The sequence below is a fragment of the Ciona robusta genome, chromosome 1 (genome assembly GCF_009617815.1).
Source record: "Ciona robusta chromosome 1, ASM961781v2".
Lineage (NCBI taxonomy): Eukaryota > Metazoa > Chordata > Ascidiacea > Phlebobranchia > Cionidae > Ciona > Ciona robusta.
Genome location: NC_143235.1, coordinates 654,411 through 668,788, shown reverse-complemented (window position 1 = coordinate 668,788; position 14,378 = coordinate 654,411). Strand labels below are relative to the sequence as shown.

General features: G+C 36.7%; 2 protein-coding genes across 2 annotated transcripts; one reads left to right on the top strand and one right to left on the bottom strand.

Moving 5' to 3' along the window:
- Nucleotides 1-335: 335 nt before the first annotated feature.
- LOC149741096 (poly(U)-binding-splicing factor PUF60-like) lies at nucleotides 336-12,270 on the top strand. Its single transcript, XM_089891303.1, has 13 exons — nucleotides 336-561; nucleotides 617-706; nucleotides 2,313-2,474; nucleotides 2,907-2,985; nucleotides 3,729-3,819; nucleotides 4,887-5,023; nucleotides 6,546-6,664; nucleotides 7,607-7,748; nucleotides 8,445-8,516; nucleotides 9,692-9,765; nucleotides 10,264-10,386; nucleotides 11,137-11,265; nucleotides 11,771-12,270. Exons 1-13 carry the CDS (start codon nucleotides 412-414, stop codon nucleotides 11,939-11,941), a joined length of 1,539 nt encoding a protein of 512 aa, XP_089747429.1. The 5' UTR covers nucleotides 336-411; the 3' UTR covers nucleotides 11,942-12,270.
- On the bottom strand, nucleotides 12,252-13,968 carry LOC149741095 (elongin-C-like). Its single transcript, XM_089891313.1, has 3 exons — nucleotides 13,813-13,968; nucleotides 12,996-13,179; nucleotides 12,252-12,582 (listed from the first exon to the last, which is right to left on the bottom strand). The coding sequence occupies exons 1-3, from the start codon at nucleotides 13,829-13,831 to the stop codon at nucleotides 12,441-12,443; spliced, it is 345 nt and encodes a 114-aa protein (XP_089747439.1). The 5' UTR covers nucleotides 13,832-13,968; the 3' UTR covers nucleotides 12,252-12,440.
- Between the last annotated feature and the right edge of the window lie 410 nt (nucleotides 13,969-14,378).

Genomic DNA, 14,378 nt, shown 5'->3' with positions numbered 1-14,378 from the left:
ACACATAATAACCAAATATCCTGATCGTGTTTTAAACAATTAACAACGATCTGTGGGAGCCGTGAAGATAAAGTATTATAAAAATCGTTAAATGTTTGTTACTACCAAATTGCAGGAGAAAATAGATTGAAAAGGTGTCCCATCTTCCCCCACCCTACTATATATATATATATATATGTACATGTCGCCAAGTTCAGAAACGCTAACCGCAAGGTGGCAGCACAGATCACTATATAAACGGCAGTGGCAACTGCAATGCTCACAAAAACAACAACAGTCCGCACCAGAGTCCGTATATAAACATGTTTATATACGGACTCTGGTCCGCACGAGAACGCGGATTAATATAACTTTGTATAGCTTCAGGTGTTTAAATTAGAGGCAAACTAACGTTATTCTAATACCGTGTTTATGAAATTATGTTGTTTTCTGACCGAAACAGGACACACTTTTTCTGTAGAGCTAAAACAAATTAGCAAAATCATGAACCCACTGTTGGCACAGATGATACCCCAAACGTTACCCCCATTAACTACGAGCCAACGTGCAGCTTTGGAGCGGGTAACTTGTTTTTATTATTGTTCTACGGCAAAAAGTAATAAAGTATGATTTTCAGGCTAAAAAATATGCAATGGAACAAAGTATTCAGGATGTTTTATTAAAACAAACAATTCAGCACCAACAACAACAGATGACAAGCATGCAGGTATTTATAGATATTTTACTTTAATGTAATTTATTTATCCTCGCATGGCAGAGTAGCAGCAGTCCTTTTAACATGGGTGTTCTGTTTCATACACCTCGTGCCTGCATAGGAGTTACCACGTATGTAACTTTGTGGGCGATTGTTTTTATGTATGGGTGACAAATTGGAAACCCATTAGTGACTACTGAGTTGGAGCAATTGCAATATACACCCAAAATAGTAGCAGCATCAGGCCTTGAACCCGGTCCCTGTGTGGTAGATCCAGCCATGCTAACCACTAGAGATGTGCCGAGCCCGAACTCAAAAGCTCATGCCCGAGCATCTCCTTTTTTGACGCTTGGTGCTCGGCTGAAACGCTCGGCGCCCCGTTTGTGAAACGCTTGGCGCTCAGCTGGCGAACCCAAGCTTTTACGACCTCACCACATCCCTACTAACCACTCTAACGCCCTTGTTAAGTCTTAACGAAAGATTGCACTGCAAAACTTGAAGGTGGTAATAAAAATACGATTTGCCAAAACTATTTTTAAATTTCTAGTGGTCAAAGATAGCAATGCAAAAGCTAAATGATAAACCTAAAAGTAGTGAAAACAATTGGTTTTACTGTTACTAGTTTCAAATTTCTTCACGTCAGATATCTGTATTAGTGTATCTAATGCCAAAAAAAGTGTACTCGTAATCACTGGGTATAAAAATTGGTGGGAAAATACGGGTCTGACTGTAGTGTGGGGGCACGGCACCAGTCGCACGCAGGACTTAAATGTGCTTTCCGGGTGTTGGGGTAATCAGTCCGATCTGGCCTAAATCCCAGGTCCCTGACAAGGACCTCACCCATACAGAATATAATAATAAAAAACTCCCAATGCCAAAAGCACTAGATGACTAGAAACATATGGTTCTTATGTCATGCAACTTCTATGTTCCATAACGTGCCACAGTGTAAAACCTCTTTCCATATTTTTGAAATAAAGACCTTTAGAAAAATTCTCTCTTTCCAGTATTACAAGGCTTATGTCACGAGGCCTTTAATTTTACCCTAATGTCATTTCAGCCAATCAATACATTGAACCAAAATACGATTACAATTTGTTCCAAATTAGATTAAAAGTCACTTTCAATTTAGACACCCTCTATTCTGTTGCGGCACTTTACAAAGCCATTACACAAGTGCTGTGCAAATGTTAGGCCTGCCTTGTTGTGGGACCTCACTCATATTATAGTATAGAACAAAATAGAATAAAATCAAATATTTGTATTATTTTTTTAAATAATTAAAAACCGCTGTTGCAGTGAATGAATTTCCCACGGCATTAATATATTTCCCTGTGTTATTCAAAACTATGGCAGAGACTTTCTGCAATACTTACTGATTGACACGTATCTAAGTTATTAAGCGAATGTATATTGAATGCTCTTGGGAACAGTTTTGCATTAAAATTAGGCACGCAACAAATTGCAGAGGTAGATTGAGCCCCCAAAGCAATATTTTCTGCAGTGATGCGAAGTAAATTTCATGGAATTCTGCTGCGCAACACTGGCTAGTGTTTAGGAGTTTCTAAATTTATCTCACTTTGGGCCTTTGGAAATTGAATCATTTTTTAACTCCCAGGGGGCAGCGCAAAAGCAAAGAGCATTAGCCATTATGTGCAGAGTGTATGTTGGTTCTATATATTATGATATTGCACAAAGTATGGTTCAAGAAGCATTCACACCTTTTGGACCAATTAAAAGCATGGATATGTCATTTGATCCAATTACTGGAAAACACAAGGTGATTTGCTTGTCTACAATCTACATCACTGCATGCACAATTACTCGTGGATTTTGTCTCTGCATATCTAATTCTAAGTGATTTTGTTTAAGTTTCCTATTTTATTTTGACATTATAACTTAATGCCAATTGATAAGGAATAAGTTTTACAAATTCAGACAAAGTAAATTACTTGTCTATATTGGTTTAAACTAACTTTCCCATTTATTGATAAATGAATGTAACTTACCTTATCTTCACGTGGCCGGAAAACAACAGTCGTGTAACACATTGAATAACATTTACAAAATAAGGTTTTCTAGGAAACCGTATTCTACCTCACCAATGTAACTTTAAAGAAATAACATCAAAAATGTATTTTGGAAATAACATCAAAAATGTATACTATGTGAATATGTGATTACTTTTGACATGGTATTTCTTTTCTTCAAGGGGTATTGTTTCATTGATTACGAAATACCTGAAGCCGCACATTTGGCTGCTGAGCAAATGATGATCGCCCAGCTTGGTGGTGAGTGGATAACTAAAATGTTTTTCATGTTCAGTACATACGGCGTTATGTTTCCATTTTTATGAGCAAATCCGTAAAAATCGAATGTTAGATCAGTTTTGCTTTAATTTGAAATATAGTAGGGTGGAGGAAGATGGGACACCTTCAGCACATAATATTCAAATATCCTGATCGTGTTTAAAACAACTAACAACAGTCTATGGGAGTCATGAGGATGTGGTTTTATAATTATTTGAATGTTCTTTGTTTACTACTAAATGGGACGAGAAAATAGAGATAAAAGATGTCCCATCTTTCTCCACCCTACTGTATACAGTCCATTGTTTATATTTTAGTTATATATATATATATTTTAATTTTCAAGTGAAAACCAGTAAAAATCTCAATATTTTTGCTTTGATTTAAAAATGTTGTACATTTTGTACTGAAAGATAAACTAAAACAGTTTTATTTAAGTTTTCTTTGATGATTTCGGTTTCTTAAATTGTTGCGTTGTATTTCCTCATTAAGTCTAAAGATGAAACGTCGGAAATTCACTACGTTTTTCACACCAGATGAGCCGTTAAAACATCATTGCAACATAGTAGCACTCACACACCTATAAATTCCTGCATATATATATTATATTGCTTACGATATAACATGCATGAAGTCTTCCCGAATGGCAGATGAAACATCTGAAATTCACTACGTTTTCACACCAGATGATCCGTTAAAAGATTGTTTATATTTTCTTAACACAGGTCGAACAATAAAAGTTGGCAGGCCAAGCAATATTGGGCAAGCTCAGCCCATAATTGATCAACTTGCAAGTGAATCAAATAATTATAACAGGTCAGTTGTTAGGACTTTTTCTTATGATTTTTATCGTTCTATTCTATTCTGTATGGGTGAGGTCCATGAGGACCTGGGATTTAGGCCAGAGTTGGCCCATTACCCCAACACCCTTGAATGAATTTTATCATATTCCATTGATGGTGTTTAAAAGCAAAATATATAAAATATACCACACCACAAATACAGAGCTGTTATGACTACCGTTATATGTGGGATATAGTAATACAGGGTGTTGGGAAAGTCACTGCTTTGTGTTTATAAACAAATAGAAAGGGTTCAAGTCTGTATTGATGCTAACGGGGGTCACTTTCAACATCATTTATAATTGTCATTCATATTTACCCCCTGGATTCTATACTGAAACGTGTCTGTTAATAAATATGTAAGTGCAACGTGAATTTCTAAACACGGTGTATATTTCAAGTCTGGTGCCATGGCTCAATGGTAAGGTGCTTGCATTGTAACCAAAAGGTACCGGGTTCAGTGCTTAATGCCAACGTGGTTTGCTGCAGCCAAAAAAATAATGAGGGTTTTAATCTAAAAAAAGGAAGTGGAGGGGTTTCAAAACAGAAAAAAAAAATTTTAAAAGGGTTGCGAGAAAAAAAAAATTATCTCCTGGATTCTATACCGAAACATGTCTGTTAATAAAAACAGTGTAAGTTCACAACACCCTGTATACGTCAAGTCCAATGCCATGGCTCAATGGTAAGGTGCTTGCATGGTAAGCTAAAGGTACCGGGTTTAGTGCTTGATGCTGATACCGATGCGAGCTAGGGCAAGACACCCAGCAAAATTATAATTTTAATGTTTAAATCCCAGAATATATGTTGCATCGATTCTTGGTGCAAATTCCAATATGCAGTGGTGCATCAGAAAATATAGGCAGGGGCCAGAGGGGGGGTTGAATTTACAAATTGTTTTATTTTCTATCTTTTAAGGGGTCGCAGCCCCCACAACGCCCCTTTTCTGCGCTTGCCAACTTGCCAATGCGTCTTAGGGCAAGACACTTAACAGAAGTTATCCCAATCTAATAATGTTTTTATTCTTAATGTTTTATTTCCCAGAATATATGTCGCATCTATTCATCCTGACTTAGAAGAAAGTGATTTACGTTCGGTGTTCCAAGCGTTTGGGAAAATCCTTTCGTGCCAGATGGACAGGGATTTCGTGACTAGGAGACACAGGGGATATGCTTTTATTGGTAAATAGTTTGAGCTAATAGGCACCTAACATGGGTATGCAAGGTATGCTTATACACCCCAAAAATAAAACAAAAGCACTCGAAATTTCCCAGTATAAATGCATAATCAATTAATATCTTACAAGTTTTTTATTTTGTCATTAATGTTTTTCCAATCTCTATGTACAATGTTATGCTTGAGTGATTTTGTGTTCCTATATAAGCTGAGTTTGTGTGCCAGAGTTTAAATCTAATATTACATACATTGGAGCAGAGGTCTTGTTATTTGGTGTGACTTGAAATGATTTTTAGTCAATTTTCACTTTTCAAAATTTACGCGCTATGTTTGAGCTATAGCGTTAACTATGACTATAATTATGTCTTCTAAGTCCAACGCTGCTACCATTGTGGGCTAATGTTGTGTTGGTCAAGACACTTAATGGCAATTCGTCCGGCGCCGTGGTATAGTGGTTAGCGCGCCTGCATGTAACCCAGAGGTAATGGGTTCAAGGCTCGACGCTGCTACCATTGTGGGCGTATGTTACTTGGGCAAGACACTTAACGGCTATTGCTCCAACCCAGTGGTCACTAATGGGTTGTCTAAATTATCAGCCATACAGAAAAATAATTACCCACAAAGTAACATATATGGTAACTCGTAAGCTGGCACGAGGTGTTAAACCAGTGTTATAACGACTGTCGTTTTCCGGCCACGCGAGGATAAAGTAAGTTACATTCATTCATTCATTCATTCATTCGTTTCAACTTAGTAGTCATAACGGGTTTTATGAATTAAGAAACTCTTGCTTTAACAACTGATGTTTCTCGCTAGCGAATATAAATAAGTAACATTATTCACTTACCAACAGACATAAGGTGTCTGGGATTTGCGAAATGCGTATTAATATTTTATCAGTAAATGTAGTTTTTGTTCGCCTATGTTGTGCTATTGAAATGCTACTGAATTTTCGCCCTTAAATTTAAATTTTATGTTACTCTCTCTAAAATATTTGGCTTGTCACATTTACACCTACAAATTTGAATAAAAACAAAAATTTCCTTTAAATTTTCACATTATTTCTCATTCCCTATGAGTTTTTGAATCTCTTTATTTACTTCTTTTTTTTGTTTTTTTCTATTTTTAATTTGACCAAAGTAAAGGTTAAAACAGTCGTGACAAGATTTGGTTTATCACATTAACATCTTTAAGTTTCCCAAAACATTAAATTGTCTTTAGATTTTTATTTTCAACTTTCTATAAATCTGAATGAATGAATGGGTAACATATTTTATTCTCGCGTCGCTGGAAAACGACAGTCTACGAGTGTTCATACACCTCGGGCCAGCTTACGAGTTACCACGTATGTTACTTTGTGGGTGATTATTTTTTATGTGTGACTGACAATTCAGACAACCCATTAGTGACCACTGGGTTGAAGCAATTGCCGTTAAGTGTCTTGCCCAAGGACACAATACGCCCACAATGGTAGCAGCGTCAAGCTTTGAACTCAAACTCCTAATATTTTTCCTTTCAATTTGACAGAGTATGAGTTGAAACAGTCGTGCCAAGATGCGGTTGCAAGCATGAATATGTTTGATCTAGGAGGACAATACCTTAGAGTTGGGCAAGCCATCACTCCACCAAATACACACTTTGACTTGGTGGGTTCGCTTAAACATATGTTGTACAAAAATGTTTGTGGAAAAAGTTTAATGCGTAAAATGTGCTTTGATTGTTCTATAAGTTATGCTAGGGCAGTCTGTTTTATATTTGAATTGAATAATATTATGTGATTATTTTAATACATAGTAAGGTTCTCGCCCCATTTCGTAGAAAACAAAAAAAATTAAAAACTCCACAACTCCCATAGACCATTGTTAATTGTTTAAAACACGATCAAGATATTTGGATATTAGGTGCTAAAGGTGTCCCATATTCCCCCACCCTACTATATGTAATTGTAACACATGTGCGGATAATATGTAATAGGCTACAATGCTACATGTATATACAAGATCAATACTAAAGGGGCATACCAACGAAAATTCAAAATTTGTGTGTTGATAAAAATGCTCAAATGGGACCTAAAAAGTTGAAAAACATTGTTTAAAACTTTTGTGATACCGGTAAATCAGATTTGATTATTTCTCTCTATATACAATTTTTTGTTGATATTAGGTAAGCCTTTTAGTATTTCACACAATCAGCATTTAGGCCGTTTTGTATGCTGGTCTGGTCAGTCTGTTTAAATTTGAAGTTGAATAATAAAAATATGTATAGTAGGGTGGGTGAAGATGGGACATCCTTTGACACTTAATAGCAAAATATTCTGATCATGTTTTAAACAATTAACAACAATCTTTAGGAGTCGTAAGGATATGGTTTTATAACTCTTTGAAAGTTTTTGATTACTACCAAATTGGACCGGATAATAGAACTACTATAATATTAAACCTGTAAAGATAACATGTAATACAAATATTTGTAATGCAAGATGCGTACTTAGTATTTCACAACCACCATTCAGTGGTTCATTTCCATGCCTACTGTATCGAATTGTCCATAAATTATTCACACAAAGAATTGAATTATTTGCAATTCAGCTTTCAGCACCCGGGGCAGGTAATTCCACTTTGCCACCAGCGGCTGCATTAGCTGCTGCTGCAGCCACTTCTAAGATAATGGCTCAAGAAGCTGCAAACCCGCTACTTGCAGCAAGGAAAGCAGCCGCGGGTTTAGTTTCAGGTAAAAATGTCGAAATGCGTTTACTTAACGTGGGCTCGATTAGGAAGTTTTACTTCTCCTTGATTCTTTGCCTGAACTTTATTTTTTTAACTTTTTAAATTGTTTTATTTTTTTTGGAGGCCTATTTCGTTCTAGTTATAAACGTGTTTACTTTACATGGGCTCAATTAGGAAGTTATTTTGGGCAGTTTTTATTTTTGAAAAAACTTTTTTTTAGTTATTATATATATTTTTTTAAAATATTTTTTTGATCCGATTTTTTGTCAGAAAGAGCTGTGTTTACATTTCATGGACAATCCTTAAAAATTAATGGTTAGCGCACCTGCCTCTAACCCAGAGGTAACGGGTTCAATGCTTGTTGCTGCTACCATTGTGGCTGTGGGCGTATGTGTTCTTGACTTAATAACAAATTTTAAAACTGTAACAAACTTTATGAACAACCTGTATAACTTTATTAACAGCTATTTTAAAGTAATATTGTATGTAAAGTAATATTTTATTTAAACACTAAATAAGTAATATTTTATAGAAACATTAAAAAAAGTAATATTTTATAGAAAAATTAAAAAAGGTAATTTTTTTAAAGTAAATTTATATAAATGTTAAAAATTAACCATGAAATTGTAACAGGACCCTATTACCACCCTATATAAACCAAGTAATGTTTAATATACATAATATATGTTGATTCCCCCAGGCATCCAAGGACCAGCGTTACTTAAACAACCAACTGCTGTATTTGCTGCCAATCAACCAGGAGTAGTAACAGGTAGTTATTCCGTTATTTCAATGTTTGAATAAATGTAACTTACTTTATCTTCGCGTGGGCGGGGCAACGACAGTCGTTATAACATGGGTGTTCTGTTTCATACACCCTGTACCCGCTTACGAGTTACCACGTATGTAACTTATTTATCCTCGCATGGCGGGGCAACGACAGTCGTTATAACACGGGTGTTCTGTTTCATACACCTCGTGTCCGATTACGAGTTGCCATGTATGTAACTTTGTGTATAATATAACTTAAGTTCCTAATTTATTTGTATGTTAGGACACCTAGTACCAACTTAACCAACATTTGCTGCATTCAGTATAAACATGTATGATGGTAACTCGTGTTTATATACAAGCTCTGTTATGATGGTATGCATGGTATCACAACATCTGGTCTTATTTCAACTGCTTTTAAACCCACATTTTAGTACTAGTGAGTCAGTAAATGTTTAAACAAGTAAAACTTACAAGAAATATGAAAATAAAATGTCATTCTAACTAGTTTTATTACATATATTATATATGTACAGTATGATATGTTACTTTATGCAGAGTAGTGTTTTGTAATTTAAACTTAATTTATCATATTATATCTAACCATTTTATCCCATTTTGTTTTCAATTGTTTCTCCACCCACCCCACCCAAATTACTCTCACCTTACTAAAGACGCAACTTCACTACAAACCACTTTAAGCAACTTTCTTGCTCTCTTTATTCCTACCCATACACTCCTGGTTCTACTTCTCTCTTTATCCCTTATCTACATACCTTTACAGCCCTTGGTATAAATCACACGGTCACACCAAATCACTATTTACTCTTGAAAGTCTAAAACTGAACCCAAATCAAATTATCATTCTGTGAAATAATGATTTTACACAATTTTTGACTCTTATTCACCACTTTCATGAACCCTTGACCCCAAAACATCCCTACCAAATGACCCTTGACCCCAAACCATTCTACCAAATGACCCTTGACCCCAAACCATTTACAAAATGACCCTTGACCTTTAGCCATTCTGCCAAATGACCCTTAACCCTTAAACACCCTACCCGACCCAATGACCTTTCACCTCAAACCACCCCTACCGAATTTGACCCCAGCCAATGACCCTTGACCCAAACATCCTGACCCCAATGTTTTGTTTTAACCACTCCCCTCACAGGAGTTACCCCAGCGGGGGGCGCCAGCTACTTTTTCCAACAACAACAAAACAACATGAATCGACTGAACTCACAGGTGAAATGTTTTATTCGTTTAACAATAAATTATATATCTAGTAGGCTGGGGCAAGATGGGACATAATTCCATTCCCCTTTTCTGAGTGCTGTTGATCAAAGCCAAACCTATGTAACAATATAAAACACACTTATAGGTGGGGGTAAGTTGAGACGTACAAAATATATTACACTTATAGCAGGTTGGGGTAAGATAGGACATGTTTTTATTCTCTTTTTATCGTCATTTTGTAGTAAACAAAGAATATTTCTAGAATTATATAACCGTTTCCTCACGACTTTAAAAGAGGGTTGTTGGTTGTCATAAACCTCATCAGGAAATATGGCATATATGCTAACGGTATCCCATCTTACCCAAATTATTTGTACTTATGTGTTTTAACTCAACAATGTTACACATAGTCAAACCCAAATATGACCCCATAATCACCCTGGTCACTATAAAAAAAACATGTAGCATGCACCTGCTATTTTTGGCTTATTTTTTCTCTAATCTCAGGTTAATGGAAAAGATCTTCTACCAACTGGTGCGCAGACACTTAGTCAGCAAGAAGCAGGCTTGAATATTTCAGGAAGTTCTCAACGTCACCTCGTTATGCAGAAGTTAATGAGGAAGGAAGAGGTTGGTGCTTACTATTTGTAGCTTATTTTCTATGTGGGTGAGGTTCTACAGTGAGGCACGCCATGGAACCTGGGATTTAGACCAGAGTTGGCCCATTACCCCAACATTGTATATGCACATTCTATTCTATACGGGTGAGGTCCTACAGTGAGGCACTTTATGGGACCTGGGATTTAGACCAGAGTTGGCACATTACTCCAACATTGTATATGCACAATCTATTCTATACGGGTGAGGTCCTACAGTGAGGCACGTTATGGGGCCTGGGATTTAGACCAGAGTTGGCACATTACCCCAACATTGTATATGCACATTCTATTCTATACGGGTGAGGTCCTACAGTGAGGCACGTTATGGGGCCTGGGATTTAGACCAGAGTTGGCCCATTACCCAAACATTGTATATGAACATTCTATTCTATATGGGTGAGGTCCTACAGTGAGGCACGCCATGGGACCTGGGATTTAGACCAGAGTTGGCACATTACCCTAACATTGTATATGCACATTCTATTCTATATGGGTGAGGTTCTACACTTGTAAGCAGGCACGAGGGGTATGAAACAGAACACCCGTGTTATAACGACTGTCGTTGCCCAGCCATGTGAGGATAAATAAGTTACGTACGTGGTAACTTGTTAGCAGGCAGGAGGTGTATGAAACAGAACACCTGTGTTATAACGACTGTAGTTGCCCTGCCGTGCGACGACAAACCAAGTTACAATCATTCTAAACATGTTGATTGACACAGAGCCAGGTGATGGTGATGCGAAACATGGTGACGGTGGAAGACCTCGATGAAGATTTGGAAGCGGAAGTAACAGAGGAATGTGGAAAGTTCGGAAGCGTGGAACGGGTCGTGATTTATCAAGAAAAACAGGTGTGGGACTCAGAGGTTTATAATCACATCAAGTTGTGGGTTTATTTATGGGTTCGAGACTCTTAGGCGCTGCACTTTTATAATTGGAGGGGAGGCAGTGATAGTTAGACATAATTTTGTAAAACAATGTTGACTGATTTCTGCCCTGCTTAAATATGGCTAAACTTGATTAATTCCCACAAAGTTACATACGTGGTAGCTCATAAGCGGGCATGAGGTGTATGAAACCGAACACCTGTTATAACGACTGTCGTTTTCCCACCACGCGAGGATAAACAAGTTACGTACGTGGTAACTTGTAAGCGGACACGGGGTGCATGAAACAGAACACCCGTGTTATAACGACTGTCGTTGCCCAGCCATGTGAGGATAAATAAGTTACGTACGTGGTAACTTGTAAGCGGACACGGGGTGCATGAAACCGAACACTATGTTATAATGACTGTCATTGCCCTGCCACGAGAGGTTACATTCATTCATTTTGTTTCAAACTTTACTCCCATAGGGCGAAGAAGAAAACGCAGAAGTTATCGTTAAAATATTTGTCGAGTTTTCCAACCCTGCTGAATGTGAGAAAGCTGTTATGGCTCTTAACAACCGATGGTTTGGTGGCAATAAAGTGACTGCCACACATTATTCCTACCAACGATATTCTGCTAATGATCTAACTGGCTGAAGGAGGAATGTGATGTGATATGTCACTATGTTGCAAATGCATTGAGTTGGTGGCCAAGAGGTGTATGTAAAATCATTCTAACAAACTTCACACAAGTATTATGTTGGTACCAGTAACATTAGGCACCAGATACTGAACAGCTGCATTCAGATCTCCCCCCCCCCCATTACTTTTGCTTTGGTTACATCTAATGTATAATTCTGCCTGCTTTTGTTAATTTTGGTTGCGCAGTACTTTTTCTTTGCATTTAATGCATAACCTTTTTCATTCTGGCTGCTCTTTGGAAAAATTAGAACCAATACAACAAAAATAAAGTGAAAATAAAATAAGTCCGTTTTTACTAAAACTGAAGTTGAAAAAGCGATCAATTTTATAACAGCATAAGCACAAAGATATTAACGTGTATTGAACAGCAATAGATACCGATATAATAACATTACATGGGGTTGGAGCTTCTCCAGAATACAACAATTTTATTTGATTATTTATGAAGCATTAGTTAACAGTCTAGAAAATTTGCCGCCATCAGCAACTCCAGGGCAATCTCAGGGGTGATGCAAAACTCTGGAATCTCAGTTGAGCTGTTAGTGTATCTGACTTTGTAGATGAAATACTGGCACACCTTAGCAAGCACATGGGACCTTTGGGAAAAGTAATGTGACAGATATTTGAGACAATAAGTAAATCAATGTTATCAATAAAAAGTTATAAATGTATATGATAATAGGTTAATCACTTTTATTTGTAGTTTCAATTACATTAGCGAAGACGAAGATTTAAAAATATTTAAAAGAAAGGACAATATGGCGACAAAACAACAGTGGCTAAAACCAGTCATTGTTAAAAACATATTTAGTTCGAAAAAGCGTGGTCGCTGAAACTATTTTATTGCATGGTATTGGTAATAATTGGTAACTCCTAATCGGGCACGAGGTGTATGAAACAAAACACTTGTGTTATAAAGACCGCTGCTTATGGCCACGCAAGAATAAAGCAAGTTACATTCATCAAAAGACTAATTTTGTCTTTTATCACTAATCAAATTCCTACTCACGGTATTTCTCTAAAAGTCACTTCGTTTGTTTCATTTTCTGCAAACTGTCCTGGGCCGCTCAACATTGATTTGATAGTTCCAGAGGTCAGTGCATAATCTCGCTTTACAATAAACTTGTGGCCGTCAGATGAAACAAGACGAACGTACATCGAGTCTGCTCCTTCACATCCACCATAATCTTCTTCTAAAGGTTAAATCAAGAAAAGATTAGAAATGTAATGTATTTATCCTCGCATGGAGGGGCATTGACTTTATTCGCATATGTTTTATGTTTGGATGGAAATTTGGACAACAATAAGTGAACATTTGGAGAGAACAGATGCTAAGTGTCTGGGCCCAATATGGTAGCAGAGACAAGCCTTGAACCTGTAACCTTAAGTTTTATGGCATATTAAAGCATTGTGCAGCTGACTTGTTTATCCATGAGTCAACGGATAAATAGGTTCAACCACCTTCTATTAAAGGTGTGATTGGTGCATCCAACAAAAAGCACTAGTGAAGAATCTTCCAGTACGTTTTACAGGCTATTAGGCTAATGGAAAGTGTTAGAGGTTGTTAGTTAGGTATTAGTAGTTATAGGAGTAAGTGGTTAGTAGTTAGGGGTTATTAGTTATAGGAGTTGGTGGTGCTAGTGAAGAATCTTCCCCCCCACCTTTGCTAACCACTAACCCCTAGGTTAGGGGGTTAGGTGTTAATGGTTAGGGGTTATAGGGGTTAGTGGTTAGCAAATACGGTGAGGGGGAAGACTCTTCACTAGCACCCATTCTTCACTAGCACCGAAACTTATGTTATTTATTTACAATAATATAAACTTTACCTTGTTTGTCTTCTGCCATTTAAAAATGCCGACGATTTATTGAAGTAGGAAAGACAGAACAAGTAAAATAAAATTGACAAACTGCGTCACTATGCTGTTATCAAAACACTAACGCCGCCTTGTGAGAATATAAAAAATCGGTCGTTACCCTGCTTTGTAACCTGTGGTCTCTTTGAATTAAAACTATTTTCGTTTCGAAAGCTTTCTTAACGTCATGATAAATGTACGACAAATATAATATAATGTAAATTGTTTAATAATCTAATTCCAGTTTGTAATATTTATTATATTTGTTTTAAAATTTAGAATGCGCGCAATTTATAATCCAACTAACGTGCCTACTTATATTTAGAAACACTTTGGCGTCATTCTGACAATGGGAGTTCGGAGTAGTTGAGTTATTGAAGATAAAACGTGAAAAATCGGTTATTAATATATGTTTATTAGTTATTATACGGTGCAGATTAAGCATATACATTGCATAAACATAAAAAAAGTTGTAATGCAAAAATTGAAGGCTTTTTATTTTTTTAATCGTGTATTTCGTTTTCCCCTAAATTGCATCA

Bases quoted from the DNA above. Each gene is read 5' to 3' on its own strand.
- LOC149741095 (XM_089891313.1), bottom strand. The intron at 12,583-12,995 runs GTGAGTAGGAAT...CTTTTCCCAAAG, and splicing joins GTGACTTTTAGAGAAATACC to GTCCCATGTGCTTGCTAAGG.
- LOC149741096 (XM_089891303.1), top strand. From the start codon at position 412: ATGAAATTATGTTGTTTTCTGACCGAAACAGGACACACTTTTTCTGTA. The intron at 562-616 runs GTAACTTGTTTT...TATGATTTTCAG, and splicing joins AACGTGCAGCTTTGGAGCGG to GCTAAAAAATATGCAATGGA. The intron at 6,665-7,606 runs GTGGGTTCGCTT...TTTGCAATTCAG, and splicing joins CAAATACACACTTTGACTTG to CTTTCAGCACCCGGGGCAGG.